At 40.1% G+C, this 27,227-nt stretch overlaps 1 protein-coding gene across 10 annotated transcripts; it reads right to left on the minus strand.

Annotated features, from left to right (window-relative positions):
* Positions 1–27,166, minus strand: YY1AP1 (YY1 associated protein 1). Of its 10 annotated transcripts, none has more exons than XM_072637790.1 (13): positions 26,943–27,127; positions 23,581–23,699; positions 23,058–23,149; positions 17,179–17,349; positions 10,949–11,065; positions 10,412–10,498; positions 9,075–9,273; positions 6,279–6,423; positions 5,813–5,963; positions 5,116–5,232; positions 2,782–4,434; positions 1,772–2,009; positions 1–850 (listed from the first exon to the last, which is right to left on the minus strand). In XM_072637790.1, exons 4-12 carry the CDS (start codon positions 17,185–17,187, stop codon positions 1,809–1,811), a joined length of 2,679 nt encoding a protein of 892 aa, XP_072493891.1. In that variant the 5' UTR covers positions 17,188–17,349; positions 23,058–23,149; positions 23,581–23,699; positions 26,943–27,127; the 3' UTR covers positions 1–850; positions 1,772–1,808. The 10 variants fall into 10 exon arrangements, 9 of the variants coding, with proteins under 9 accessions (XP_072493891.1, XP_072493896.1, XP_072493895.1 ...); XM_072637795.1 differs by having other exon boundaries at positions 10,949–11,159; positions 26,943–27,014; XM_072637794.1 differs by lacking the exon at positions 23,581–23,699 and having other exon boundaries at positions 10,949–11,159; positions 26,943–27,166.
* Between the last annotated feature and the right edge of the window lie 61 nt (positions 27,167–27,227).

The raw sequence follows: 27,227 nt of genomic DNA on the forward strand, positions 1-27,227 counted from the left end.
CAAGCTGATAAAAGCAATTTATTGACAAGGATACCTAAGAGAAAACATGTGCATTTGAAACCCAGAGTCACTCCTGACCTCAAGAACCCCATAACACTGGTAGGCTATTATAAACCACCTGCTTTGGAAGAATGCTCAGTCGAGGAATGGCAGATATAACAATGACAGCAGTGAGTGTGTTACCCCTTTCAATTTAGGATTCCCAGCACTGGGAATTTTTCTCTGGCCTCAATACAGTTTGAAAAGTACACAAGGAGGTGTCTGCTTTTGCAGACTTTTATAAAATTTCCAGCAGCTTGAGTCAGCAAAAGTTACTAGCTTGAACCAGTCAATTTATAACATTACAGAGTGTTTCAACTGCATCTTTCAAATGAGGGCATGCTCTTGCAGTTATATGCAAGCAAACCAATTAAAGCAAAAGTTTAACAACCAAGGACAAAGTGATGAGCTAACCAGGTTACAGAAATTCTAGCCAATCACACATGATGGGTTAAGTACCATTTGTGGATTACCTGGACCAACTGCAAAATGTACACACAGAAAAAAAACACAGGAATACAAAGTGAGAGCAAGGCACAAGAACAAATCTGAGAACTGGCTGGGTGAGGGCCCATCTGAATAGAGGTAGGTCAGTTCAGGAAACAGAGACAGTCTGTCCAAAGCAAGTCCCATAGGCATCTGTGGTCTTATACTAGCTAGGTCCACTGGAACAATAAATTACATACTTTTCCCTCAGGAAGTTCCATTCTAGGATGCACTCACTGTATCGGAGAAGCAGCTTTAGGGTGTCCTTTCTGGCCCCTACAGGGTTTCACTAGTTCTGGTTGTCCAACAGCTTTGGTGCTTTCCCCTAAAAGCACAGTTGAAAATTTTGGCTTTATTTGATGACAGGAAAAAAAAAAACCCAAAAAACTTGAATTTAAGAGAAATTGCTAGGCAGTCTGGTATAGCAGAAAGTTGTCCTCAGATTCAGGAAGCTCTGGATTCAAATCACAGCTACTACACATACGGAACTCTACACTGGTGAGACTAATCTGTAGAACAGATGTTGACCTCTATTAGAAGAAGCAATTAATTCATTAAGAGTTCCTTACACTAATGAAGGCACAGATCTGGACAAAAAAATAATCCCTGTGATAATAATGCACATCCCCCCAAGGACCATCTGAACTTTAGCATAATCAACAGATGGCAATCAATGAAAGATATGAGAAGACAGAGACCTATAAAACTGCCCTCTTGCCCAATATTCATGGGACAGAGCTTGAGCATATTGCCAACTGACAAGAACATATATTGCCTCAAAGGCGGCAAGTTTCAAACAAATTGAATCAACTCCAATTTCTTCTTTGTGTTCAGGCCTCATGGATCTCTTCCTGTGTTTGGGTGAAAAGAGGACTTTATCATAACAGGTACCTTTGAGGAACCTTTGAGCTTCATCTTTAAGAAGACGGTAAGGGACTGGTATAAAGAAGCTGAGGAGGGGAAATGGAAAACTGGCATTTGATGAGATTCGACCAATAAATATTTGATGAGAATCACCTACTGTGTTCTCAGTTCTGTACTAGGCCCTCTGATGAACAGAAGAAATGTGTAAGACATGATCCTTCCTCTCAAGTTACATTCATTACTTTTGGTGATATTTCAATGGAAATCCTGCACACAAATTTGGAACTGAGCCCTCTTTCCAGTGCCTGATGGGGGCGCTAATGAAGACTAGTGAATGGCCATCTTTCAGGAGAGTTCCTCAAGATGAACCTAACAAACTTACCTGGGTGTCCTTTTGGTCACCTGTGGAACCTAAGGTGTTAGGTGAAGCAAAGGTGGAAGGAAGGGTCTCTGTCCACTTCATCCATCATCTCATCATCTTTCTGTGGGCTTTCCATTCTCTCCACTTTCACCACCACCTCAGGACCAGAATTCTCTTTCCAAGGTTTCTCTTCCTCAGAATCACTCTCCTGGTGCATGTACCTCGCAAACATCAGACGTGTTGGCTTCTCCACAGTCTCCTACAAAACCCTTTTTATCATTGCTCATATCTCTATCCATTGAGGATCCAAATTTACAAATACAACAGAAAAAGATGTTAGGCAGTAGGGAAAAAACCTCCACTATCTGGCCATTACTCATAATTTAGGTACTAGGAGGGTAAAAGATGGGTGGGTCAACTGCCAGCCTGCCTATAGGTAATACAAAAGACAAGATGAACATAAAATGGTTTTTCTTTCCTGGAGATTTTTAGTATTATCTGCTCCAGGAAACTGAAAGGCAGCACCCCAGTTTTGGAGTTTTTTTCAGTACCTGAGTCTGAATCCTAGTTCTACCATTATCTACATTACTTTACTATTACCTGTATAACCTTTTGCAAGTCTCTTGACCTCAATTCTATCATCCATAAAAATTGAAAGGTTCAGGCTTGATGATGTCTTGGGTCCTGTCATCCTGAACTACTGTTCCTCCCCCTTCTACAGCACTCTCAGCCATGCCCATTCGCACTCCCCTGTGTAACTGTGTCCACAAGAAACTCAATTATCTCAAGAGCAGTATCCTTCCATGAAGTCATTTAGCAATTTTTAATATTCTCAGTATACTATAAAAGGGGAGGAGGATGATAACCACACAATATAGTTCAAAGCCAAATAAAATTATTTTCAGGTTATCTGTGCTATTATTCTCCATCCATCCCTCCTGTCCCTACACCCACTCCAGGATCAAGAGATAATTATACATTAAACATATATTTAAGTCTTCAGTTACAGTGTTTATACCCCAAACTCTCACCTGAAGCTCTGGGACAAGTGGCACAGCTTCTTCAGAGACTGAAGCCATTTCTTCATCTTGGTCAAGATCCTCCTCTTTTGGCCTATCCTCACCCCCCATTTCTGGCCTAGGTTGGGTCCTCACCATCAGGCCAACAACACTGGATAAGTCTTCAGGCTTACCTAGAGGACTACTAAGTATGGGATCAGGATCAGTGGAAAAGGGAGTATTCTTGGGAGACCCTTTGCTCATCTTTTCTCCCTCGTTCCCTTCACCTTGAGTCACCTGGGGAGATGAGCATGTCATTGCTGTTTCACTTTCCTCCTCCTTTTTAAAATCTGCCTCTTTCTTCACTTCTTGAGTACTACTTGCCTCCTCATATGGGGGTCCCACATCCAGCTCCATGAAGACCTCTTTTTTTATTTTATCACAAATGTCTGGCTCAGGGAACCTGTTCCAAGTCAAGCTGGCTTCTTCCTCAGGCTCCTCAGGCTCTACTTTAACAATGTTCAGCAAATTCCCTGGCAGAAAATCGATGGCTTTTGGAGGGGTAAGAGACAGTGGCTCCAGGACGTACCTCCCATCCAGTGTCTTCACAACAGTCCAGCTGTGAGCATTACCCTCAAACAAGCCAACCTGACTCTCCCTGCTTACTACAGGAGGCCCTGGGCTGTGTTCTTCCTTGGGGTATGGACTTGGACAAAGAGGAGATGACTCTTGGGGTTCCAGCTTGGGTTCCTTGAGTGGAAAGGCACTTTCTCCTTCAGCCTGAGGACAAGGAATATTTGGTTTCACCTGTGTATTTTCCTCAGGGGTAGGTGGCACAGGGAGATTCACAGAGTTACCAGAAACAATTAAAGGTGGGATAGAAGAGGCTATAAGGGGCTGGTTTAATGGACAGATGAAGGATGTGGGGCTAACCAAGAGGGTAGTTACAGGGATGGTTTGAGGGCTCTGAGCTATACCTCTAAAAGGCTGGATCACATTAAAACTGCTGTTAAGACTCATAACTTCTACAGTGGTGGCAGGAACAGTGAGGATTACCCGGGGAGAAGGAACGACAGGAGCAGGCTTCAAGGGACGGGAGCCCTTGGCCCATTTTTTCTTTGGGGGCTTCATCCCTGGGTCACATCGATTCCGAGAGACAAATGATGGCAATAAGACTCTGGGCTTGAAGACTGCTGAGAAAGGAGAAAGGAAGGTCTGGGACCTGGCTGTATTCTTGGGGGCTCCGGCTGGCAATGTCTTGGGATTCTTAATGCCATTACTCCCAGTGACACTCAAAGGTGAAGCCTCTGGTACTCTCTGCAAAACGGTGGCTGGCTGGATCGGCTGAGAGTTTTGGATTTCCACTTTCCTTGGAGGTGCTTCTGATTGAGCTAATCTGACTCGAGTATTGTCATTTGAGCAAGGCTGAAGAGAAGGGGCAGGGCGGATAAGGAGGGGTTTCAGGACTGATGACCTCTGCCCCCAAATTCTTCTAGATGAAAATCGTTTGGCAAGTGGTTTCAATGTCAGCACCACACCCTTGGGTAGCAGCAGGGGATATCGGCTATCATTCCCTGACTCCAGACCTGGGTCAGAACTTTTCTCAGCTAATTCAGACATATTTCTTGATTCTCCACCATCCTTAGTTAAATGTTGTATTTCCTCCTGGATAGCTGGCAAACTGGCCTGTGGCGAAGACAAGCACTCTGGTTATTTCTTATTAGAGTTGAGGAGAAATAAGGAGGCTGTCAGGAATCTGATATTCTTTATGGAACTTTAAGGCCTTTCTCTAAAATAAAGATATTTATTCCTCTCCCACTGACAAATTTCTGAGTCTACTTCCCAAATAATGATTCTGACTGTATTCTACACACTTTCTCCTTCCCCAAATCCTGAAAATCTTCCCATGGAAAACTAGAATTTTACTGTATCAAAATCAGGAAAACAAGTTCTGAAGAGACCAAGAAAGCAAAAAGGGAATGTGTTACCATATGGTTTAAACAATATTCATATTTAGTTCACTGTTTCACATAAGATCATTTTTATTCTCATTTGAATATCTGAAGGTGTTTTTTATTCATAGTTACTAAGCTTAGAAAATTTTTTTTCCTCAAAGTTCCCAGTTTCAGATTCAGTTATACTAGAAACAAAATGAAATTGTGTCATCTCTGTAAGGCACTTCCAACACAAGAGATTCTCATCTAGTTAGAAGCTCAGGGTAAATGAGAATATTTCTTAAGCTTTCTTGCAGCCCAGTTCTATGACTGCTGCCTTGCAGGGCTGAACTAGACTCTCTAAGTCTCTTGCAGCGAGTATTCCATATCTCTGGTTTTCTGTAGGTATTTCTAGGAGGAACAATGACTGTACCTTTAACCAGAATGGGAGATGGCGTTCCTCTCTCTCCACAGGCGGCTTCCACTGATCAGGTGGAAGCTCCTCACAGCACTTAAACAATATTGGCAGCTGCTTTGTCTTCTTATAATACTGAGAACAAAGAATAAACACGAGGGATAATTCTCGTTATAAGTCCAGGTTGGGAGGGGAGAAGAGGGAAGAGAGTAACACATGGGAAATCAAGGTCATTTTCTTTTCCTGAGGATGTAAGTAGACAGAGGATTCACACACATGTCAAGTTGGGGATTTCTGCACTTCAGGCTGAATTAATGCTTCAGTTAGCATGATCCCCCCACCTTGTTCCAAAGTCCTGTTTCTTTCTCCTCTACACAGCTGGGGAGAGGGGAGGGAAGGGCAAGTAATAGAGGAAATGAAGATGAAGCTTAAGTCCTGCTCAACTCCCCAGGGGGAAGTGCAATAACAAGGCAAAGAGTCAAAAGAAGGGCACCCACTGCCCCTCACCCTGGGCACTCCCTGTACACATGTGTACCTATGGAGGGAGAAAGAGGGGTCCATGATGGCAAAGGTTAATACAATGCTTGAAAAGAAGGGAGTTCAACTTAAAACTTAGGGTCCCCAATTCCACATTCTATCAAACAAATCTACCCTTTCCCACAAAAGGAAGACGGCATGGGATAGAGATGTAAAGGATAAAGAAGGGGCAGCTCACTTTAATGATATTGTCAGGAGCCCGGCTAATGTTGAGGTTCTTGATTCTCACTGTCAGCTGGTGAGCAGACTTGGCAGTCAGGAGGTATTTACTGATTAGAGGCTTAGGAAACTCAGTTCCTTCAAAATGTTTCAGCCCCAGAGCTAATAAACTGAAAAAGATGCACAGACTCAAAAACAGGCCTTCATTTTCCTTCCAAATACTTCTGCCAACTCCCCACACTCATTTCCATACCTCTCCACCCTCCCTCCCCCAGTTCTACGATCTCCTCTCTCTCTGTTCCCCAGCCACCAATGACTGATGGTTAAAGCTCTGTCCAACTAGTTTTTCTGCACTTTATTCTGTTATTGAGGTCTGTCATATTGTTTATGTTCTATCTGCCCCATTAAATTGGCTGTTCCCCAAAGGAAGAGCCTGTGACTTCTCCCTGTTTAATTTTTCCTTCTTCCTAAGATTGAATACCTACTTGTCTTCTGCTTTGGTGAAGAATATCTTATCCCTGGGATGCTTCACCTTCAGGGAACGTATTGGTAGCAGCTCTGGATACATGAAGACTTTGCTTGTGGCCAGAATCCAGGCCACTTGCTTCGGCAGACAAGGAAATTCACTGTCTGTAAGAAGAATCTATGGTTCATAGAATGCTAGAATTATAAGGACTCAGAGAGCAATCAGTATATCTCTTTGCATTCTTAAGCCTAAGATGTCTTTAAATCATATATAATATTTTTTAGAATAGGCAATTACAGAAGATTGTGGCATTGATCAATAAGCTTTTATTAAGTGTCTTCTACATGCCAAGCACTATGTCAGACATTGGAGATAGTGGGCTTTTTTTAAGTCTTAAGGAGCTTATATTTCCCTTAAGAGAGACATTTGTTACATTTATTAAGTATGTACAGAACAAATATGTTGAGATTTAAAGAATAAATTTTTAAAGAAGTTAAATGCAAAGTTGTTAAGGAGGAAACTAGAGTTGTCTGGGGTAAGGGAGAGGAGGAGGATCAGGAAAGGCTTCATGTAGAAACACAGGAATTCTGTGAAGTAGGAGTGAGAAGAGGATATATTCCAAGTATGAGAGCTAGCCAAAGCAAAGACACAGATTCAGGAGACAGGGTCTATTTGTAAGGAACAAATACTTCCTTTTGACTGCTACCAGAGTGTGCAGGGAGGGGAGTAATGTCTAATTACAAGGGTTCTAACTTTTTTGTGTCATAGGCCCATTTGGCATTTTGATGAATCCTCCCTCAGAATAATGCTTTTAAACGTATAAAATAAAATACATAGATTACAAAAGAAATCAAACAATATTGAATTACAGTTACCAAAATATTTTAAAAGCAAGTTCATAGGCCACAAGTCAAGAATCCCTGGTTTAACATAATATAGTTAGAAAGACAGGTCCAGATTAGTTTTTGAAGGACTTTACTAGAGTTGATATTTTATTATAGTGACAACAGGAAGCCACTGGAATTTACTGGGAGTGAAAAAGGGAGTGACATGGTCAACTGTGAACTTAAGGAAAATTACTTTGGACTGGAGTGAGGAGACTTGAGGCGGGAAGATTAATCAGGAGGCAAAAGATGATGAGGGGGCTAAGGGTGGTGGCCATGTGAGAAAAGGGCTCAGATGCAAGAGATGTTACGGAGGTAGAAATGGCAAGATCTGGTAACTGATTGGATCCTTCAGATACTTCCTCCAGCCCTAGACATTAACTCAAGTATCCTCAATTTTTTAGGTAAAAATCAATTGGTGCCATTTTCCAAATAATTATTTATCACATCTTTGAAAGACCAGTTACACATCTGCCACCCCACTGGTCTCGTATATAAATGTACTCTTATTTGCATGATTCCCCTAGAGCCTTCTCCAAAAGGTCCAAAGGTCTCTGGTTTTTTAACCTTTCTTTTTCACAGTTCCTATATTCTCTTGTTCTCTGTTTGACTTTCACACCAAGCTGTGTAACTAGAAAATTCTAAAAGGGCCTGAAACAACTGAAGTCCTTCAATGCCCATTCACTTCTAAATGTCACTGTTGTTCTGAATAGATCTGATGAATTCAATTCTTCTTCTATAAAATGTTTCAAAGTCCCAGAAGAAAAATCATTTTGGCTCTAGAAATACAGGATATTACTTTTGAATGTAACGGACATCAGTGAACTCTCAATGAAAGACTTCTACAGAAGGTATCTTGGTGAGTGTATGTCCTTCACAAACTTAATTTTCATGAAAAGAACCAAGGACTTTAACTCAAACCAAACTATAAACAAAGGTACAGATCAAACTATACTGGTACTGATCCAAATTTAATGTATATGTTTATAAATGAACAGTAAGCCAAATCAAAGCTCTATTTCCCAACCCCACCTAAAAAAATACCTAGTAAACTAATGGAAACCAGAACTAACCCGTTACTTGATGTTTTGTGATGAGCGGCAGAGTTCAGAAAATCAGATCTAGTAGGTCCAAGACCTGCCCCTCACTCAGTGAGAAGCCAGAGAGCCAGTTACTTAAACTATCTTAGTTTCAAGCAACTCTCTAAGTTATAGATAGGCTATAATCTTCCCAGATGCAAAAAGGGCCCACCAGTGAAATCACAGGTCCTTGACGTAGTAACACAGCACTATGAAATGAATGTCTTAGAATGTCTTAGAGCTATACCTGACCCAAATTCACATTTCATTTCATCTAAGTTACTGGAATGAATCTTGTATTAGGACTTAGGAAACTTGGACTCTAGTCCTAGTTTCATCATTTCTAACTACACAGACCAAATAAAATTACTTAGTCTCTGCATCACAATCTATTTCCAAAATGAAAATCTACTTGCCTGGCAAATATGTGTGAAAAAGATGGGTGCTTTAAAATCTAAATTCATTACATAAATTAAGATTCTTATTAGACATGCACTCAGGTAAACTCAATGTAGAATTTACACTAAAACAACCTGAAAAATTCCCAGAAATTCGCATATGCCCATTTATTAGGCCTATATTCTCCTTGCCCCAGCTCTTATACTTAATCTCATTCCTGTCTCTATCTCCACTTTAAAAACTCATTTCCCTATACACTTCCTCCACTGTTATCTACCCATGTTCTCTTTCTGGCTTAAACCATCCAAAACCATGTAAAGGATGGGGAAGAGTCCCAGAGAAGAAAGACAAAAGAGGAGAGAACATAAAGTGCCATCCTGTCTCTTGTCAGCCCTGGTCACATTTGACAAGTCCCCCCAACAGACTGATATCACCATACACTCAGAACCCTACTTGGACATTCGGGGCTTGGTCCCTCATCACTCTTCTGGACATTTTTTCGAGGGCTCAAGTCAATGTTGATATGTGAATGAAAGTCTTCAATAAGCTGTATAGCACCCTTCAGGTTACAAGGCTGGAATGTGGTCTGAAACTTGGGATTGAACTGCTGGTGAAGGGCAACAGAACTTTGAGCAAAAGTCCCCAGTTCCCTCTGGGAAAACATAAAACACAATAGTTAAGCTATATCACAGAAACACATAAGGAATACCATGCAACCCACAAACCCTGGTCAAGAAACTCTTCCTACCTACAGAGAAGGGCTACAAGGTGGAGAAAAATAGTATTTTAGTGGCAAAACAAATTCTATTTAGATAGTCTCTTTAAGAAAGTATTTCCTAATAAGCCTCAATCTATTCTGATTCTTCCTTTAGTCAAAATGCTACTATATTAACTTATTTTTGGTTGTAAATGTCTTTTTTTTTTAGTGTATTCTTTTTCAAATTAGATCATAAGCTATTTGAGAAGAAGGAGTACAAGATGCAGTACTGGTTAGAACACTGAATTTGGATTCATGAGGAATGAGATTCAAATCCTGCCTCAGACATTTACTAGCACTGTGACTGTAGAAAAAGCACTTTACCTAAGCCTCGGTTTCTTCATCTGTAAAATAAGGAAAATAATAGCACCTATCTTTCTAAGGTTCTTTTGAGGCTCATAAGAGAGTGTATGTAAAGCACTTACAATTACAAACAGGCACTCAAATATCACCATGGAAAAGATTAAAGGGCCAGCACCAACTTTATCATTCAAATACCTAGATCTACGAAACAATTCATCAAACCCCTGTTACCAACCTCAAGGATGGTTTTAGAGTGGAAGAAAGTTCAGGATTTAAAGTTCTGCTTCTTCCTTTAACTCACTCCCTACATTATGCTATTTTTTACATTGTGCAAAATAAGATTGGAATATAAATCACTAGTGGTAACTGTTCATTTGAAAATACTACACATGCTAAGATATGGAAAAAAAAAAGCCAGCATGCCTACACAAAATTAGGCAGAACTAATGGACATCAATGAGGTGGTGGAAACAATATATTCTCTGTCCTTTCATAGGAACCTGATGTCATGGGAGGAACAAGGCAGTAAGCAAATGCCTATGAACTTTTAGCCAATATGGGAAGAAATAGGAAGAAAAAGTAAAAATAACTAAGATAAAGATCAAGGAGAACTGGTTAATGTAAATGAAAGGATCAATGTAAATCTTGTAGGATGAGAGATTTTGGAAAACTTTTAGCCAGGCTGATTTTGCACTTAAACTTTCAGACTCGTGTATAAACAGGGCCTTACAAGAAACATCTTGGTGGTACTGGCCTCCGAACTGAGGCTGGGGTTGGTGCTGGTCAGAAGGTGAATCTGAGTCAGGAGCTGAACATGCTGGGGAAGAAGAAAAAAAGAAGACAAAGTACATCAGAGACATGGAAGGTGTTACTGTTTCAGGAACCTACGTAGTTTTTACCAATGTGTTTGCAACTTTAATCCAAATATTGTGCCTCCTGTGGAGGACAGTGACCAGTTTAAATATGCTTCCTTGTCTTCCATTTACCAGATATAAAAGAAGAAATGAGCATGAGGAATTAAGATTGGATATAAAGAAAAACTCCCTTTGCTCTGTAAGGGCTGTTAAGTTCTAGAGTTTGTTGCAGATAGACGCCTGTTATCTTGTACACTGAAGACTATAGGTATGTTTGACATAATCATTCATGACAGATCCTTGGAGATCCCTTCCCAAAGAAGCTATGATTTAGTTTTTATGGATATTAAAAAGTCTCTTACTGGCTTCAGGCTCCATGTGGACTAAATTATCCCCCGTAATTGGAATCTCACCTGTTGCATCTGTTGCTGGAGTCTGTTCCTTTGAGCTGTATCCAGAACCATTGTGGGTACAGTCGTATCACCATGGGGCTTGGACATCTCTGGTTTGGCCTTCTGTGTCTCCTGCTTCTGCTTAGGTCAAAACTTCTTGGTCACTAAAAGTGCCAACTCATTTATGACATGATTTTGCTCATTATGCAAGTTTGTTAGTAGTTCAACAAACCTGTCCCCAAAAGAAAGTGAGTAATTTTAGACATTTCCCTCGCTCCATAAGAATTTATTTTCTGAAAAGTCACCTTCCCTCTTTTATTCCCACTAAGAAAGCAAGAAAAAAAAACCCCTGGTATAAACGTGTACAATAAAGCAAAACAAATTCTTACACTGGCCACATCCAAAGATAAATAGATGTGTGTGTGTGTGTATGTGTGTGTGTGTGCGTGTGTGTGTGTGACACAGGTGTTTCATCACATCCTGCAAATTGGTAAAAATGGCAAAAAGTGGCAATAGTCAATGTTGGAGAGGTTGTGGAATAATGGATACAAATATATTAATGGAGCAGTGAAACAGTATGACAATTCTGGATAACAATTTGGAATTATGCAAATAAAGTGATTAAGATGTCCACACCCTTTGAAATTGAGCCTCTATTACTGGGTTTATAATCCAAGGACTCCATTAATAAGAAGAAAGTCCTTGTTAAAAACACTCGACACTAAAAACGTATCAAGGAAAATTTATTACAGCAGAGTTTAGAGGAATTAACCACTTTGCCAAAGTAGGCCCCCACCCTCTTTTTCAGGAGGAGGGAGCACATGAATATAGAAGCAAGATGAGCTATATACTGTTAGTTCAAGACAGATCCTCCCACCAGGAGATGGACTGGTCCAACCTCCATTAGGTCATCATTTTCTCTACATGCCCATTATGTAACTCCCCCTTAGTATGATTCCCCCTCCCAAACATGCTTTAACATAGGACCCATCATCAGAGAATGAAGGGATAATTTTATGCGAGGTATATCTGCTTATATGCATGAAGTTCATTAAGCAAGCACAGTGAAGGAAAGCCTACTCTAGGTTATTTTTCTTGGCTAGTTCCAGCTAGTTATAGACTTGGTTCCTTTATCAAAAACTTCGTAATTTTCTGAAGGCCACTGTCTGTCTTTTGATTGGTTGAGTCCACCTGCAGTCTACTGGCCATCTTATTATCTGACTTTTTCTCAATGACTTCATCAATTAACAATAATTTATTGTGGCAACTTAACTTTTGCTGTCTCTCACAATCACCTTGATCAAAGCTATAGATTATGACCGTACATATGGCATTTTGTTAATCCTCTAATGGTTGTTTCCATCATTCTCTGTGTTTGGGAATACAAAGTCAAATCTGACTATGGAGGGGAGGAGCCAAGATGGCAGAGTAGAAGCAGGGAACTGCCTGAGCTCTTCCCCCCAAACCCCTCAAAATACCTGTAAAAAAAAATTACTCTGAACAACTTCTAGAACAGCAGAAGCCACAAAATGACAGAGTGAAACAGATTCCCAGCCCAAGACAATCAGGAAAGCCAACAGGAAGGGTCTGTTGCACCAGGTTCAGAACACAGTCCAGCATGGGTCATGCAGACACAGACGAAACTGGAACAGGCCTTAGGGCACTGAATCACTAGCAGCTATACTAGTTTCCAGACTTCTCAACCCACAAACCCTAAAGAAAGCTTTAAAGGTGAGTGGGAAAGCTCACTCACCTGGGTACGAGAGGCACATAGACCAGCTCTGGCTCTGGCCCTGGCCCTGGCCCTAGCCCCAGTCCCTGGGCAGCGGTAGCCACTGTTGCAGCAGCAGCTGCTTCTAGAACTCTTGTTCCATAGATGGTGGGGGAATCAAGCAGCTGATCTGGGTTGCAGTCCTGGGTGGAGATCCTGGGGTGAAGAGCTGGCAGGGCACAGCTGGTGGCAGCTGCGGAGAAGGAATCCTACTCACAGCTCCAGGGAAGAAAAGGGTGCTTGTGGTTGCTCACAGACCAGAGTGGAGGCCAGAAGAAGAGTAAACACCTCTCCTTTGATCATATCACTTTGGAAGAACTGGGAATTTACAAGTCCCTAGAGATATCTCTGAAAGCAGCTGCACAAAACCCCTAAAACTTGGGATAGTACACCCTCCACTTAACAAAATGCTCAAAGTCAAGTAATTAGCTGGGAAAATGGGAAAAAATAAGACTATAGGTTACTTTCTTGGTGAAAAGGTATTTTCTTAGGATGAGGAAGACCAAAGTAAACAACCAGAAAAAGATAGGAAGGTCAAGGTTACTACATACAAAGTCTCCAAGGAAATATGAAATGGTCTCAGGTCACAGAAGAGATCAAAAAGGATTTTGCAAATCAAGTAAGAGAAATAGAGGAAAAATTGGGAAGAGAAATGAAAGTGATGCAAAAAAAATCATGAAAAACAAGTCAACAGCTTGCTGAAGGGGACTCAAGAAATGCTGAAGAAAATAACACCCTAAAAAACAGACTAACCCAAATGGCAAAAGAAATCCAAAAAGCCAAAGAGGAGAAGAATGCCTTAAAAAGCAGAATGGGCTAAATGGAAAAGGAGATCCAAAAGCTCACTGAGGAAAATAATTCCTTAAAAATTAGGATGGAGCAAATGGAAGCTAATAACAATGAGAAATCAAGAAATTATAGAACAAAACCAAAAGAATGAAAAAAAACATTTTGTGAACTATCTCGTTGGAAAAACAACTAACCTGGAAAATAGATTCAGGAGAGATAAGTTAAAAATTATTCATCTGTCTGAAAACCATGACAAAAAAAAGAGCCTAGACATCATCTTTCAAGAAATTATCAAGGAAAACAGCTCTGATATTTTGAAACCTGAGGGTAAAATAGAAATGGAAAGAATCCACTGATAACCTCCTGAAAGAGATCCCAAAAGAAAAATTTCTAGGAATATTGTAGCCAAATTCCAGAGTTCCCAGGTCAAGGAGAAAATATTACAAGCAGCCAGAAAGAAACAATTCAAGTATTGAGTAAACACAATTAGGATAACACAAGATTTAGCAGCTTCTACACTAAGGGATTGGAGGGCTTGGAATATTATACTCCAAAGGTCAAAGGAGCTAAGATTAAAACCAAGAATCACCTACCCAGCAAAACTGAGTATAATACGTTAGGGAAAAAAATGGAATTTCAATGAAATAGAGGACTTCCAAGCATCCTTATTGAAAAGACCAGAGTTAAATGGATAAATTTTACTTTCAAATACAAGAATCAAAAGAAACACGAAAGGTAATCAGGAAAGAGAAGCCATAAAAGTTGAACTGTTTATATTCCTACATGGCAAGATGATATTTGTAACTCATGAGACCTTTCTCAGTATTAGGGTAATTAGAGGGATTGTGTGTGTGTGTGTGTGTGTGTGTGTGTGTGTGTGTGTGTGTGTGTGTATTATATAAGTCTAGGTCTATGTGTATATTACATAAGTGTAGGTATATGTATGTATATGTGTGGATATACACACATACATATATACATACATACAGAGACAAAGGGCATATGGTGAGCTGAATACCTAAAAAATAGAATTAAGTGTTGAGAGGAATGTACTGGAAGAAAGAGAAAGGGAGAGGTAGAATATAGTAAATCAACTTGTATAAAAGGGGCAAGAAAGAGCTTTTACAATGGAGGGGAAAAAAGGGGAGGTAAGACGGAATAAGTGAGTCTTACTCTCTTTGGATTTGGCTTAAGAGGGAATCATATACATTCACTTGGGTATGGAAATCAATTTTACCCTGCAGTAAGGTGGGGGGAAGGGGATAAGAGAGGGAGGATAATAAAAGGGATGGCAGATTGGGGGAAGGGGTAATCAGAAGCAAACACTATTGTGGGGCGACAGGTCAAGGGAGAGAACAGAATAAATGGAGGACAGGATAGGATAGAGGAAAATGTGATTACTCTTTCACAACATGACTGTTATGAAAATGTTTTGCATGCTTACACATGTATGACCTATATCAAATTGCTTGCTCTCTCAATGAGGGTGGGTGGGGAGGGAGGAAGGGAGAGAATGTGGAACTCAAAGCTTTTTTTTGTTTTTGCATGCAACTGGGAAGTAAGTTGTACAGGTCAAGGGACAGAGAAATCTATCTTGCCCTACAGGATAATAGAGGGGAGGGAACAGGAGAAGGGGGGCCATAGAAGGAAGGGCAAATTGCGGTAGACACTGTCCTGGATTGGGGGGAGGGGAGAGATGGAGAGAAAATTTGGAATTCAAAATCTTGTGGAAGTGAATGTTAAAAACTGAAAATAAATAAATTATAGTAAAGAAAAAAAACCTGACTACGGGTCAATGAGAGCCCCAGCAAATCCCACTCCCTCTACAACTGAAGAAGCCCTAAAACAGCAATCTGCCACCAATGAGTACCCTCTTTGGAGGATTTTGCAATATGTGGAGGTACAAAGCAGGTCATCTATATTGGCCAGTGAGGCAGCGGGCTGCAGTGTCAAGGTCAGACTTGGTTAACAGAACTCTATGTTCTCTAGGCTATGCATGTCCTCGATCTCTTTTCCATTTCCACTCTCATAGGCCCATCAGGGAAAGGCAGAGAGTGTGGTCAGCCTCCCATATTACTTCTGATCTCGGTAGTATGCAACCCTGTGGTACTACTGGGAAGATGGAGTGTTTCTGATGGACAAAAATATGGAACTGATAAATGGTTAAATGATAATCCCATCTGTAAGATCCTCCTAACAAGTCCTATCCCACACCACTTTATTTCTGATGTTCCATGCCTAAGGTGATATCCCTGATCATTCTGCTATGGCTATGATAATGGGTTATGATCCATGAATCACTGTAAATGAGTACTGCCTCTCAGGTCTTATCCACATCTTAAAGAAATATGAAGTGTTACAAACTCAGTCCATAGGATGATTTAGCTTCATCTTTTATCACCAAACTGGTCAACGGCCAAAGGGCAAGAGCTATGTGTTTCCAAGTGAATTATTTTAATCCCATGAAAAAGCAATACTTTTTTCTTTTTTTAAGTTTTAGAGGACAAAGGAAGTTCTCCCTACCAGCTCTCATATCAATTAGCCAATCAGGATGGTTCTAACCCTGTGGGTTTGATACTTTGATAACTCTGCCTTAGAACACCAGTTCTCTTGTTCAATACACAAATATTCATGTCAGTATGGGATTTCCCTCCACCATAGCAAATTACTGCCCATCCATGCCTCTCTATCCTGCTTAACTTTTGACCATGTTTTCCCATAAGTTCATCACAAGGGATTCACCCAATATATTAGCACCCTTCTTCAAGTCCTTTTGATATTCCAAAGATGACAATGGTACATACAAGCAAACCATCCATTATTCCTTGCCCTTATTATATAACCAGCCCACCTATTTTTTTTTGAATCATGAGCTTCATCAATGACATCCTTTACATCACTTCTTCATGAGAACATGTTTGTACGGCACTGAGGCAGCCTCGTCAATCCACCATGTCTTTTCTTCTCCACTGCTCTTTGAATGATTGTCAATTTTAATTCCTTAGAGACTATGGTATTCTGTGAGTCATAGTCATAGAACATCAGATGAACATGGCCTTAAAAGTATATACCACTATGAATGAATGAATGAAAAAGTATTTTATTGAGCAATAACTATGTGCAAAGCACTGTGCTAAGAGCTGAGGATACAAATAGAAAAGAAAAACAGAACCTGCTCTCAAGAAGCTCACATTTTGACAAAAAGATAAGACATGAGGTTTTAGCTGCAAGTCAGTCATGTGGTCCTAGGAGTACAGCAGCAAAGCAAATAGCAGTGCATCTTCTTTACTCTCATTTCCTCTGATAAAAATCTCATCAACTCCTCAGGTTGAACCACTTCACAGTCCTAAGGCCTGTGCTTATGAGAACATTCATTTCCAGGACTATGGTAACTGGGGCTGTAAAACCTGCAGAAATTTTAATTCCACAAGGGCTGCTTCCCTAGATTCTGACTTTGAAAGTCAAGCTGGAAACAAGGCTGGTGACTTGCAAAGGGCTGCTATTCCTACGACTCTTAGGCTTAGCTGATCATAAATGGCAGTTGGTTGGCATGGATGGCAGGCACAGCTTGCTCTCCTCAGTGGTGTCTGAAGGAGCTGAGAAGGAAGCAGAGCTGAGGGGTTGGGGGGAGGCTGATATTTTCAGGGTTTTTGGGTTCAGAGGTCTGTAAGGAGGAGACGATTTGACTTGCCTGGTACATACTGCCTCCTGTCTCTCAGAGTGTCTTGCTGTTTCAGTGAGTCTAGTTTGCCTGCCCCATCAGTGACAGCTGGTACTGGTGATAGTGTAGATAGCAGGACCTCCTGCTCCAGATGAGTTGTCTTCCTCAATGGTGCCTACCAAGGCTGTGTAGGAAACAAGTCTGGGGGGGGCAACAATACAAGGAACACTTCATCTCACTTATACATTTGAAGAAAGCTGGTAAATGAGGGAGCATTAAACAGTAGAACTAAATGTTCTCATTTTTTTCAATGAGAACATTTAAAAGCACTCATCTTGGTTTTTACTCCTCTCTTTTTAATTTGGGAGTGAATCCTCTTGAAATAGAAGTGAAGCTGAAATATTTATTAGTACCAATCAAAATGTTCAGCATAACAGAAATACCTAGTATAAACAGTTTACTACTGATCATCAACAGGCACTATTTTTAAAAATCTTTAAAACTGACCTTGAAGAAGAAGAAATGTCTAATCTGTGTTTTTATGAAGGGAAAAATAAATATTATTCTAAGATGATTCAACTATACAATTCAAATGGGAATGGCTAATCACTAGGAAAATAATAATGATAGTTAACAATTTAGAGAAATAGCAGTTTAGGGATACTTTAAAATACTCTAAACTTTCTAACTCCATAAAAAATGAAAAAAATTTAAATATACAGTGAAGAACATAAAACACAAATAGGAATAAGGTCATCAGTTAAATTCCTGTCGCAACTTGAACTCACAGCTTAGGTCAACAATGAACTCTGCTGCTGTTAACCAATGTCACAGTGTGTGATTTCTAAAGTGTGAATTATAAGACTAGGAACAGAATTTACAAAGACATTAACAAATCCAAAAAAAAAAAAAAAAGAAAAACCAGGCCTCTAATTTATGAATGAATAAAAAGAATAAATAGGACTATTAATAATTTTAGGGAAATACCAATGAGACAACTTGGCAGGCTGATCTATGCCTTAAACTGCTGGTTAGTCACTGTGTTTTCCTCCCTTGTGACAGCCAAACATTTAAACTTAGTTTTAATAATTTCATCATTATCAGAAAGGCAGGCTAAGAGTAGTCCACAACACAGACACAGCAATGTTAAAAGATTGCAACAGATCTCAATGGATTCTAACTGGTATACATCCCTAACAATTAGACCTTTAGCCCTTAGCAAGCACAGCACAAAATCTTTAATGTCTATCAACAGATCACTTTGGGTTAAACTGAGGGGGAACAGTGCTCATCAGTGGTTGAGAAGCAATGTACCAAGGAAACCCCATTCCTACCACAATGCAGGGATGAAGACATTAAATATACCAGTCATTTTTAAATCCTAAAGATTTCCAGAGCAATTTCCTCCCCAAACCTCTAATTTGTCCTATCACAGTTTCAATATTTCACAAATTTATCATCTGAAGTGACAAATGTATTCAAGTCTTTTTTTCACATCCCGTCCCAAATTCCTGGACAAAATATACAATTATCAAACAGCAACAAGATTTCAACCCTGATATTTCTGAAGGGTTTCCTACAGATACACAAATCCAAAAGATTAAGCCCCTGCCATGAAAAAAAAAACAGAAAAATATGGTTCCAGATGATGATTAAAACTTTTACACTGCTGAAAAGTAACGTACAGGTGGCACATTTAACCAAAAATACCAGGATGCTACCAAAACACATTTTGCTACAAAGCTGCTTATACAGATTGAAAACTTCATGGTTTCATGGGTTTGGTGACAACAACAGGGCACACTGTTACTGTTTGTCCTTCACTTTCAAAGAAGACCAATGACATCATGATGTTGGAGTAAAATAGTGGACGATGGGTGATGTCTTAACTTGCAAGTGAATGGAATTTAAGTAAGACCAAGTTGTAAAAAGTCATCAGCCTCGCTTTCTCTTCCAGTCATCAAAGTCCAGCGGCAGGACGAGAGTCAAGACAATGGTGATGGGACCAGAACGCAGTGGATGGTCTTAGTCAATTAAAAGGCACATTAAGAACACTTTGAATATCCATTTTCCCAAAATACTCCTTCCCTCTTAGCCCCTTCTATCCTGAGAGCTTCAGTCACTCATTTATGATTCATGGTTTCATTCCTATCAGAATCATGTTCCAGTGTATGACTCTCTAGAGAAAGAAGCAGGGATCACTAAGAATTAAAAGAAACTAATTAAGAACAAGAGTGATCATATCAAGTAACCCCCACCTCAATGGACTGCAGGATCACCTAAAAAAATAAGGCAGGGAGTAGCATCAGCTTTGCCCTGGTCCAGCACATCACTGCTTCTACTCCTGCCTGAAGGAGAAAGATGCTCCTGACACAGCCCAGACCAACCTCCCACAGCTAAGAGACCCTACTTGTCTTCATCAAAGCAGATCCCATCAGATAACTCTCTTCTTGGACTCATTCCCTTGGGGTGGGCAAGATCTTATGCCCCTGTTACTACCTAGCTGCTACCTCTCTCTGATGCCCATCCACCACAACCCTACTCACACAGCACAGTGCTTGGTACACTTAATAAATACTTGTTTGCTTGCCTCCTTCCTTCTTTCTCTATCCTCTACAACATCCCACTTCACATGTACCCACCTCTTCTAGGGAACTAATGATCTATTTTATTTTAGACCTCTTTCCTTCATGCTTTTTCTATCACCCAGCTCTAAGAAAGACCCAGCTTCCCCTAGATGACAGCACCCCAGAACTTTCTATTTAATACCAGTTGGACCATACCTCAGATCCACCAGTTCATTGATCCCAGAAGCTGAGTCAAAATCCTCCCTGCTTCCCATTCCATCTTGAACTGGATGTCCCAACATAAGACAACTTAAACTTAGCATGTCCAAAACTAAACACCTTATCTTTTTCCCAAACCCTCCTCTCCTCTTGCTAATTTCCCTATTACTGTTGAGGCTGCCACCATCCTCATACTCCCCAGGTTCACAACCTAAGGGTCACCGCCGACTCTTCTCTCTTGTTCCCCTATATTCAACCTATTATCAAGGCCTGTCAATTTTACCTTTGTGACATCTCTAAAATATGCTCCCTTCTCCTCTCTGACACTGCCACCTCCCTGGTGCAGAACCTATAGACATTATGCTCTACCAATTAAACTACCAAAGGGATGGATACTTTAATAGCTAGTCAAAATAATGAGAAAATTCAGTTGGAGAAAGAAAAGACCTAGAGTTTCATGGGAAATAATGAAAAAAGTAAGATCAAAAAGGACATATCACTTCCAGAACTAAAATTATACTAAAAAAAAATTATTAAAAATTATTAAAACTATTTAGTAAGGATTTTTTAAATGAACAACTAAAACAGTACAGTAGACTAGGAAGGAAGAAGAATAAAAATCAACTGAGTCAAGTAATCCAGGATTCAATAAACCCAAGAACATAAATTACCTAGGGAAGAACTCCCTATCTGACAAGAATTGCAGAGAAAACTATAAAGCGGTTAGTCAGAAATTAGATTTAAACCAGTATCTTATGCCATATACTACTTTAAGCTCAAATTGGATACAACCTGAATATAGGGTCATATCACTAAAAAAAAAATTAAAAGAAAATTTGAGGTATCTTTCATAGCTTTATCTGGAGAAAAAAATTTTTTTTTTTAAAGTTCAAGTGGATACATGATCTAGGTATAAAAACTGATACAATAAACAAATTAGGGTAACAAGGAATAGTGTATTTGTCAGATTTATGGAGAATGAAGAAATGTATGACCAAATAAGAGATAGAGAACATTATGAAGTGTAATATAGATAATTGTGATTACATTAAATTGAAAAGTTTTTGCACAAACAAACCCAAAACAACCAAGATTAGGAGGGAAGCAGAAAACTGGGAAAGAATTTTTGCAACTAGTATCTGTGATAAAGACCTTATTTCTAAAATATATGGAGGAAAAATTCTTAACTAAACGAAGGACTGAGGTGATCACAAAGGATAACTAGATGATTTTTATTTAAATGAAGCTGAAAAGATTTTACATGAATAAAATTAATGCAACTACAATAAGAAGGGAAGTGATCAACTGGGGGAAAAAATCTTTACATCAAATATCTCTGATAGGAGTATAAATGTCAAGAAACCAAAACGTATAAAACCAAAAGTCATTCCCAGTGCTCAAAGGACATGAACAAATAGTTATTAAATTAAATACAAATCACTAACAGTCATATTAAAGGTAGCTTCAAATCACTAAGGATGAAGAAAATGCAAATCAAAACAACTCACCAGTTTCACCTCAAACCTGGCAAAGATGACCAAGGATGGGAACAATCAATGTTGGAGAGATTGTGAAAAGATAGGCAACACTAATAAAATGTTAGTGGAGTTCTGAATTTGTACAAATACAAACATTACGGAAAGTAATTTGGCATTATGCTAAGAAAGTGAATAAAATATCCATGCTCTGTTAGGCATATACCCCAATGATAGAAATAAAAGTCGCAAATCCACCAAAATATTTCTAGCAGGCAACAAAGATCTGAAAATAGCATAGACACCCAATTATTGAGGAATAGTTAATAATATAATGGAATATCACTGACCAATAAGAAATAATATGATAAATATAGACAGAAAAGCATGGAAAGGTTTATATGAACTTATATGATGCAAAGCAAAATACACAGAATTAGAAAAACAAAAACACAACTACAATATAAATGGGAAAAATAAGAATAAAACAATTAAACATGAATGCTATGAAATTATGACTGATCTTAGCCCCAAAGAAGAGATAAGAGAGGACAATTCCTTTTCTTCTTTGCTGAGGCAAAAGACAACGGTTACAAAACATAATCTCAGACTTTTTCTACATGTTAATTACATTTGCTGACCAATTTTTTCCCCCTTTTTTTATTTTTTTGTTATGAAGAATGGCTCTCTGGGAAGAAGGATACATTGGGAAATACAGATAATGTAAAAAGTGAACCATAAAAATTCTTTAAAGAACAGAAATCATCATCTTCTCTCCCCTTCCCCTTTCTCACATTAGATGCAGGGCCAGGGCTTTCAATAACACCTGAAACATAAACATTTCAACTCCCATTACAATTCAGTTCTAAGGATTACATCATTTCTTGAAGGTTGAAAGATTTTGTTGCAACAACTAATGCTACAATAAGTAGTCCTGTTTACTAAACAGGACTTCAATAAACAGTCCTATTTACACTTAAGGCATAAATATCTTTTTTTTTTTGTTTTAGTAATTTCATTGGTTTTAATGCAAATTCATGTACAAGTCACAAGCAAATTATCAAGGAACCACTATGTTCTCATAAGCACTATCCTACCAGCTCAAGACAACTCTCTCATGGTTACAAAAGGGCTATTCACTCTAACGCACTAACCTGTCACAAAATATACCGAGTACCAACTCCCAGAAGCATGAAAACAAGCCATTTCTTGCTCCTAAACACAAAGTTGTTTATAATTACTGGAAAACTGATAGTGTCCTTGGGTTCATATTATAAGCACCCAACAGGAATATTACTTCCCGGAATATACAGGAATATAAGTTAGAGCCTGCAATTTTCTGAACACAAAGTTTCCTCTACAAAATCCTACTCCAGAGCCTGATCCTGGCACCTTGGATTTTCTAAGGGCATGACAACAAAGCTCAAGACTCTTTCCATGCTGGAAAGGCTTCAAATATGGTAGTCAGCACTGTTACATAGCTATGAGATAAAGAATACAACAGCCTGCAAAGAATTACAAATTATTATTACAGAGATTGTGGATGTAAGCAGCCAGAAACACCTAACAAATGAGATATTCTGAAGAATAATATAAATAAAGGATATCATCAAAGAAATTCTATGACAGAAAAATATCATCTACTCACCTGTCCAGGACAAGAGCTAGCTGTTAGAGCCAGAATACTCCACTGGTATCAAGAGAAATCAAAGAAAGTCTTCAGGATGTTGGATGCAGCCACTGTGGTAAAGTTATGAGGACAAAGACAAATATCACAAAGGACAGGCAGGCCCAGATGGGTTACAATGTTCAACCTCGGAAGGAACATCTAAACTGAAGACATCAAAGGTCCATCTGAATAAACACAAAGTTTAGGAAGTGCCTCCTAAAAAATCATCACAAATGGCCAATACAAGGCTCCTCTACCATACAGTATGACTACTCTATTGGGTAAATTCTCCTAGATCTTTCTCTATATCAATCCATCTAGAAGACCTGAACCACATATAACCACACTGCATCTTTGAAGAAAAAAAGTTTCCCAGATTCAATTCTACACAAACCAGCTTATCTAACAGATCAACTTACTCCAATTCAGCCAATCCCCCAGTAGGCATTCAGCGTATTCTGTAAGGTTAATCCAGTCAATTCAACAAATATAAAGTACTTACCTATGTGCCAGACATTGTGCTAAAGACAGGAAACGGCTCACATAGGAGGAGACCCTTGAGCTAAGCCCTGAAGCCAGTACGAGGTCCAAGAGGTGGAAGTGAGGACAACACTCTAGGCACTGGAGACAACACAGATGTGTAGAGAGTGAGATGGAGAGAAGGGAGGTTGGGGGAGAGGGGGCCAATTGGGAGGCAACTGAAATAGACTGAGCAAGAGGTGATGAGGGCTGGAATTAGGCTGGTAGTTATTCAAATTTTAGAAAAAAGGAACAGATATTAGAAATGACACATAGGGAGAGTCAACAAAAAATAGCAACTGAATAAATACAAGGCATGATGATACAGTATTCTAAGGTGGTAGACGTAGAAGACTGAAAAGATGGTGGTACCCTTGACAAAAAAAATTTTTTTTAAATAGGAGAAGGAGGAGATTTAGGGGAAAGGTAATGAGTTCTGTTTTGAGTTTGAGAGAACTATGGAACATCCAGTTGGAGATCTCAATCTGGTATTGCCAATCAACAAGAAGTTATCAAGCACTTACTATGCAAAGAGTCGGATATGACTGAACTACTGAACAAAAAGAAACAAACAACTCTGTTCTTTGCTCTACTCCCTCCCAGAAAGGCAGGACTTATTTACTTTATAATAATTACTTTATATAATAATATGTAATAATTATAATAATAGGCTGAATGATTTTGGACTGTGACTTTTGATAACATGTAACCATAGAAATGAAGAAAAACCTACATACTCAGGTTCCCTCTTTGAATCACCTTGCCTTTGTCCATGGGTCCCAATGTAGATGAAATGTAGAGAAATGTAGAGAAAATTTCAAGATAGCAACAGACTTCTGATAGAGCTCTAACAACCCTAAGTGTTAAAAACCTGCCTGAGCCAACTCTTCCTCCACTTTCTGTAAGACTGAAACATACCTCCTAAAGCAGTGTTAGGATGCAGCCCAAAATTCAGTAATTCTGATGGAGCAAGGGAACTATGGGCTAAAATATACATATCTCTCTTCATTATCCTTGCTATTGAATAATCTTGACTAACTAAGAAGTGAATGTGGATTCCTTCTTTGCTTCACAGGTCCAGAAAGAGATGAATGAAAAAGTACAGCAAAAACATATAAAAGTACCATCCAAATTTAGGACATTTTTATAGAACTCCAAGAATACAAAATAAGTTATCCATTTTTTAAATACACTACTGACCTTCCTGTTAAGAATGTTCTAGTACAAAATGTCCATATCTTTTGATCCAGAAATTGCACTGTTAGGTATAGAGGTCAATGACAAAAAGAAAGCTGCCACACACACCAAGATATTTATAGCGGCACTTTTTGTAATAGCTAAGAATTGGAAACAAAGTAGACATCCATCAGTCAAGGAAAAGCTAAAAGAGCTGTAGCTCATGAAAGTAAGGGCATATTAAGCTAGTTTTTTTAAAAAGAATATATGAACACAGAGAAAACATGGGAAAACATGTATGAATTAATGTAAAGTGAAGCAAGTAGAACCAGGAAGACTATATACACTATGACTATACCAACATAAATTAGAAAAAAATAACAAACACAAGTGAAACAATGTTTCAAACTTGGTACCAAAGAAGAAATATGAAAAAGCATCTCATCCTCTTCATCTCAAAGGTAGGGTGACTCTCACTGTGGAATACTGCATATATCGTCATACTTGTCCAATATGTTGGTTAACTTTTCCTGAACTGTTTATTTTCTCTTTTTTATTCTTTGTTTAAAGGACTAATCTATGGGAAGGAGATAGGAAAATAAAACATTGGAAATAGTGGAAGATATAAAAAACAAAATTCATCCAAAAAAACTGATAAAAAAAAAAGATTTCCTGGTCTCCCCCACTGACTCAGAGCATCCTGTTAGGTACAAACTTATACTAAAACAAAAACGGGACATATGAAAGCATACATACCTACCCACCTACACATCAATTATTTGGGACACTTCTTCCCAACTCTTAAAAACCAGCTTATTTATACACACAAACCAATACGTCAGGGAAATCAGAAAGCCTATGAAATGTGTGGGCCTACTCATAAGAGACACTCCACCCGCTACAATACAAACAAGCCATTCTGGTACTTCTATTCCTATACAAATACATACAATCCCATGAAATAACCCCCCTTTATAATAATGCCTAATACATACAGTGCTTACTACGTCCCCAGGCATTGTACTAAGCATATTTGATCTTCACAACAGCCCTAGTGGTAGGTGCTATTATAATCCCCATTTTACAGATGAATTAACTGAAGCAGAGGTTAAGTGACTTGCCCAGGGTCACACAGCTAGTTAACTGTCATATGCTGAAATCGCCCTCAAGTCTTCCTGATTCCAGGCCCTTCTTGCCTGAGCTCCATGCACTGAGCCACCTAGATGTCCCCATGCCACTGGTCTCCTTATCGTTCCCATATACTCCCTATTAGAGAGTGTATTTCACATAACCCCTCCTAGCTAGGCTATGCACAACCACCCCCATACACGTAAATTAGTGGAGGCACTTCCATTTTTCCCAATTCTAAAAACTTGCTTGTTTATACACGTCTCCATATACACAAAATGGCCACTCTGGAGTCCACCATCAGGTCAGCCCACCATCCTTCTTCCACACCAGAAGACCACCTAGTCTGTCCAGACTGAAGCCCTCCCCCCTCCAACCCCTACCTGGTACTCACTCTACAATACTCTCAGGGCCTGCTAGGATGCCCCCACCACCACCCAGGCACAAAAACGCTGCGCCCCTCCACCCTCCCGGACCTCCGGCCCCCTTCAGGACTGGCCTCCCGTGGTCCCCGCAGGTGGCCTCGCCTCTGTGGACATCTTGCACCCCCAGCTAATTGCACTACGTCTCCTCCGTTAAACCACCAGCTCCCGGAGGGCAGGGGCGGCGGTTTTGCCTTTCTTTGTATCTCTGGCTAGCAGCTCGGGGTCTGGCACCTGCGTAGGCAGTGAATGAACGCTTGGGGACTCCACGGTCCAGCGCCACCTCTATTTGCTCCTCTCTCTTCGGGGGCCCCCCACCCCCATCCCCGTACTATCTTCCCCGGGAGGAGAGGCTGCTAGGTCGCTCTCCAGAGCACCAGGCCTGTGCCAGGAGCGTCTGCAGGACCCGCCCCCCCCAGATACTTCTAGCCAGCCCGCACCCCCAGCGGCGGGCGCTCCGGCTGTACGGGGTAGAAGAGGTCCATGCACACGTGTGCGTACCCGCACACGCACACACACACATACACACGCATATACACACATACACAAACACACACACGTTCACGCACGCCCCGCCCCCTCCCCACCACTCCGCGGCGGTGCCTCTCCCAGGGCTCACGCGCTTCGCACTCTTCGCCTCTCGTCAGGGGCCGCTAGCAGGGCGCTCTTGTCCGCCTTTCCCCTCCCCCGAATACACCAGCCCAGCCTGGGGCCGGGTTGGCCTGAGGAGCAACAACCTCCTCGAATCCAGCTTCCACTTCAAGTGTCCCCGCCCAGCTTCCTAAAGCTCCACTGGCCTCCTCCCACCTCCTGCCCCAGTCTTCCCATCGCGCATGCGCCACCACTCACTGAACACTCGGCCCCATCCCCGACCTCCCGCTGTGTGGGACTATTCCATTCCCGC

This window comes from Notamacropus eugenii, chromosome 2, assembly GCF_028372415.1.
Source record: "Notamacropus eugenii isolate mMacEug1 chromosome 2, mMacEug1.pri_v2, whole genome shotgun sequence".
NCBI lineage: Eukaryota > Metazoa > Chordata > Mammalia > Diprotodontia > Macropodidae > Notamacropus > Notamacropus eugenii.